Source organism: Mastomys coucha, unplaced genomic scaffold (assembly GCF_008632895.1).
Source record: "Mastomys coucha isolate ucsf_1 unplaced genomic scaffold, UCSF_Mcou_1 pScaffold4, whole genome shotgun sequence".
Classification (NCBI taxonomy): Eukaryota; Metazoa; Chordata; class Mammalia; order Rodentia; family Muridae; genus Mastomys; species Mastomys coucha.
The window spans coordinates 20,517,157-20,522,073 of NW_022196910.1; the positions used below are offsets into that span (position 1 = coordinate 20,517,157).

The 4,917-nt window shown below is 38.1% G+C and overlaps 1 protein-coding gene across 8 annotated transcripts in view; it reads right to left on the reverse strand.

The window, feature by feature from the left end:
* The window catches only part of Cfap54 (cilia and flagella associated protein 54), a 302,779-nt gene that overhangs the window by 181,040 nt on the left and 116,822 nt on the right, over positions 1-4,917 (reverse strand). For 7 of the 8 annotated variants that reach the window (XR_004112709.1, XM_031349079.1, XM_031349081.1 and 4 more), the window contains exons 33-34: positions 3,975-4,205; positions 1,769-1,911 (exon numbers count right to left, since the gene is read on the reverse strand). Coding sequence is in view for 7 of the 8 variants with exons in the window: in XM_031349079.1 (XP_031204939.1) it covers positions 1,769-1,911; positions 3,975-4,205 (374 nt within the window). In the remaining variant the exon portion in view is untranslated. The remainder of the gene's footprint in view (positions 1-1,768; positions 1,912-3,974; positions 4,206-4,917) is intronic. The other variant, XM_031349085.1, reaches the window with a different exon arrangement.

Sequence of the window (4,917 nt, forward strand, 5' to 3'; positions counted from 1 at the left end):
AGGAAGAAGGAAGGTTAGGAAAGAAGCAAAGAAACAGATTTTATATCTATGGAATTTCTCTTCAATTACATGGATAGCCATAATATGGTTGATATATGAGTACCAATCTATACCTAAAAGAATCAAAGGCATGTCAAATACCTTACTATGTATCAATGCTATCAAGACAGTTAACTAGCTGCTGAGAATCCTGATCAGCAAGAAAGTCCATAGTGCTTAAATGTCAGTAATAAGGATTTAAGAGAAGGCTCAGTAGACAAGAGAATTGACTGCACTTCCTTATGACCTGTTCTTGCTTCTCAGCACCCACGTGGAAACTTATAATCAATCACCTGTAATTCCACTCTCAGGGGACTCAACTCCTTGGACCTCTACTACCATTAGATATATATATATATATATATGTTGCACATACATACAATCAAAATACACATAAACAAAATATTTTAATAACAGTAAAAAAATCTATATTAATGGATTTTTAATAGCATAAAGACACTAGAAACACATAGGTAGTAGTCAAGGTAGAAATACTTGTTGTCTAAAAATAGTACTCCATGGTTTTTTTTCTTTACAGGAAAGAGTTTAAAATCAACCAAATTTGACAGGCAAAACGGCAGCACAGCATCCAGATGTGAAGATGTCTATGCCTATATGTCTCCACTACTCAGAGACTATAGAAACCAGACCATAGAACAGCACTTCTTGTCCTGCAAGAAGAATCTTATTTCACTCCACTTAAAGTGTGCTTTCATGGAAGATGCAAACTCAAGACTATAGGGCAAGGGTAAACTATCTCAAGTTCAAAATCAGCTATTCTGATGGTATCCGTGCCTGGCCATATCAGTACATTGGTGGAATCTACTTGAAAAGGAATCTACTTGAAAAGGGACTTCTATTCAGATACCACACCTGCTAGCAAGGCTTCCAGAGCTTGAATATGAAGGGGTTCTAGCAGGCTATGTTCAAACATGGCTCCGGCAGTCCTCGCCCTTTCCCTAGTCCCTCTTCCTTACTAAAAACTGTAAGATTACATTTCTAAGGTTACTCACCAACATCTATTTGGTCACTTCCTTCTCCTAACTACCAAAGGCAATCTACCACAGTCTTGAAGTCCAGCTATCAAAAGCCTCCTTAAGTTCACCTAATTAACATGCCTAATCACAACAAACTCATCCTAACACAGGGTTTCCCTTTCTGCCTTTATAAACTGTCACTTTTCTGTGGGCTATGTCCGTCTCTGGCTAAATCTGTCTCCTCCATAACCAGAAGCAATCTTTTGTCCTTCCAGGGCAAATGTTGCTTCCTCACTCCCACTCCTTGTTCCCTTTCCCTTCTCCCTCATCTCCATCTCTTATCTTTGTCTCTTATTTCCTGCCTTTTTCTGTCTGGGACAAATAAAACTCTTTGATGCTGAGAACTTAGTTTTGGAGTGTCTCCTGCTGACTTTGCCGTCCTTACAGAACAGTCAGAGGCTACTAATCCTAACATTGGCAGAGCAGTCAAGAAGTTTTTAGTGGATTGCTGAATATGTGGTTAAAGTTAAGGAGAGCAATAACCAAAATATACTAACACAACAAAATTGCTGGGCTTTTAAAAATAGTACATATATCTCTCTATCAGTCCTTTTGTGTGTGTGTGTATGTGTGTGTGTGTGTGTGTGTATGGGTATATACGAGCACACACAGATGTGTCATATGCTGTTTGAGTTAGTTAGTAAAAATTTAGAGGCAATTGATAGAGTTTTCAATGAGCATGTTTCTTTTACCTGTGACTTGGTTATGCTTCTTTTTCTTTGAGACATTCAGGACATCCATCATTGTATTGTAGCTGTCTACAGTCAGCTTTGCTGACGGTAACACTGTTCCAGAGTGGAATAGTGAGAAGAGGTTAGGGTCACATGACCGGAAGCTGAAAGAGAACCAATATATACTTGTACATATATACTATATATATATACCTTATATATATATATATATATATATATATATACATACATATATACATATATATGTATATCAGAATGAAACAACATAAAGGAAACTGAACTTTTTTTTTAAATACAGCTAATTTTTGTTTTTAAAACATTTATACTTGTGATCTTAGACCATATCTTCTCTCAGCTCCCAGAACTTTAGCATGGACTTTTGAGATTATACAATGTAACTCTACTGTTAGGAGTTTAAATACTGTATCCTTGCCTAAAAGGATCCTTGAATATGGGAATGAAGCCTCTCTACTCTGAGTTCTAAAGCAATAATTATGTAGGGCTAAGGATACGACTCTGAGGTAGACCAGTTGCCTAACCTGTGTAAGGCTCTGGGTTTAATCCCTACCATTATAATAAATAAATACTATTTGAACAATTAAAATCACATGTTTTAGGTATAACTCAGTGAAGATAATGTCTGTTAAGAGTATGTCCATAGTCATGTTTCTTTTTCAAAAATAAGATCTGAGCACTAAGTAACATTGCAAAGACAAACACCAAGCATCCACTACTAATCATAATAAAATCAAAGTTATCAGCAAATTGTCACTGGCATAACCTTGACCACTGATTGCTTTATTGTGCTATCATCAGACAGAGTAGGTGACATATGACAAGAAGACTTCTGGGTACCCAGAGGATACCAAAAAAGCCTGCCTCTCCCCTGCCATGGGCCATATTATTAAGCTATTACTTCTTTAGGAACTAGATTCACTTTATGGCCTACCTAAGGTATCACCATCCTCTTAGGCCAGCCTCAGAACTAGAATTGTAACCACTTGTGACAAGCTGGCTAGCCACTAGAATGCAGATCTCTGAGGAACGGTTTTGTGAGATTTTATCTTCCAAGGGTTCTAACCAAACTTGTGGAGAAATGGAAAGAAGGGCCAAGTTCATTTTGGATTTCAACCTGCATTTCTTTGCCTTGTTGGTTTACTGAAATAAACACCCACTTACTTCATATCCTTTTCTCCAGTCTTTCCCCAGCCATCTCATTTTTGTGTGTTCCTGCCAAGGAAACTCCTTATCATGCTCCTCCTCAAAGCCCTTTAATAATCTCCTTTCACTTAGAACAAAATAAACTTGGATTTAGCATAAACTGAAGACATGTCATAACTTGGCACTGACTGACTTTTCTATTTCTCACCACCTCTTTCATTTGCCCTAGATTTTAGTCAGACTATTTGGAGTTCTATCCTGTTTCCTACCTGTACTATGACTTTGGCTACTTCAATGATCAAGATATTTGCTCCTCTGGCTGGTCATTGCTGAACAGTACCTGTCCGTGAACCCCTTCCTAACAGGTCAAGCCAGAAGAAAGCCACCAGGTTGAAACTAAGAATTCATATGTGCTCAACCATCTACCATCAAACAGTTATGCATGGGTGCTTATGATACATTATCAGACTCCAAAATATATATTGTCCATCTCTGCATACTTGAGGCATTTAGCTCACTGCCCTATGTTTCTCACCAAGTATGGTTTTGGATGGAAGATTTTATATCATTTTTGCCACAAATACCTAGCATTCAATAATATAGTCTTCTCTTTGTATCTACCTCAGCACTTAGCCAGAGGTACAGAATAAAACCTCAAGTTGCATGTTGAATTCATGGAATAAATCTCACATTAGGAAATATGATCTCTTATTTTTACAAGCCTCCAAAAATATCTCTGAAGGAAAGGGATAGTGGCATGATGTCTGCTAACATCAACAGGTATTACAGGGTATTACAGGTATTGCACTTGAAGCTACACTGATAAACGTATTGAAGGCATATGCAAATTAACACCACACCGGACATTATTGAGCATGTATTTGGGAAAGAAACCAACCTAAAAAAATATGGAAAACAAAGCGATGGCCAGTGTAGTACAGACATTCTGACAACCTTTCTAAACTGAGGCATCGAGCATACAAATGCACAGTCTGGGCCCAGGAGATGAATGGGGGGCAGGGACGATACCAGTATCATTCTATACCTGACACTTGAATACGAAGAGCTGAGTCTTGTCTTTGTGCGCTCGGTCAGCTTTTGTAAAAACAAGTGGAAGTGTGCATTCGCCAGATACAAGTTTATCTGAGCTCTCCAAGGCAGCTCCTCAAGAAGTATTTGATGGTATCTCTTTCTTTTAACATAATTTAAGACTAAGGGGTTCAAGTTATCATTCAGGCTTCGGTATGCCATTTTCCTAACATCATTTCTCTTGTTTCTGCCAAGGGAGAAAGATGTTTTGAAATTATACAATAAACAGACAGATAGACAGACATTAAATAAAGAGAAATGATTCTGATTTGTACAGGATGTATCATGAAGTCACTCAACTGCACTTATGCAAATGGGTTTGGCTCATTTAACTTTCCCTTGGTGCTTAAGACAAGAAATAGTGTGGAAAGGAAGCTGCAAGAAGCTTCGGGGGCAGGGACAACACTTCATTGCCTTCCAGAGTCCTGCATGCTCCAGTTCAAACAAGAGCTTTGCTTTTCCATCCTCCAAAGGCCATTGGGATTTCACAGGCCATGCAGCTTTCACATTGATCAGCTTTTTCAATATTAAACAACAAATTCATTTCTCTATATTGGTCCTTAAGGGAAAAGACAGTGGAGCAAACTTTTTGTTTGTTTGTTTGTTAGTTTCTTTCTTTCTTTCTTTTTTAAAGATTTATTTATTGTTATATGTAAGTACATTGTAGCTGTCTTCTTTTTTTATTAGATATTTTCTTTATTTACATGTAAATTTCTCCTTTCCCAGTTTCCCCTCCAAAAAACAAAGAAACAAACAAAAACAACAAAAACAAACCCCTGTTGCCTCCCACCTCCCCATGCCTGCCACCCGACCCTCTCCCACTTATTGACACTGGCATTCTCCTACACTGGGGCACAGAACCTTCACAGGGCCAAGGTCCTCTCCTCCTATTGATGATT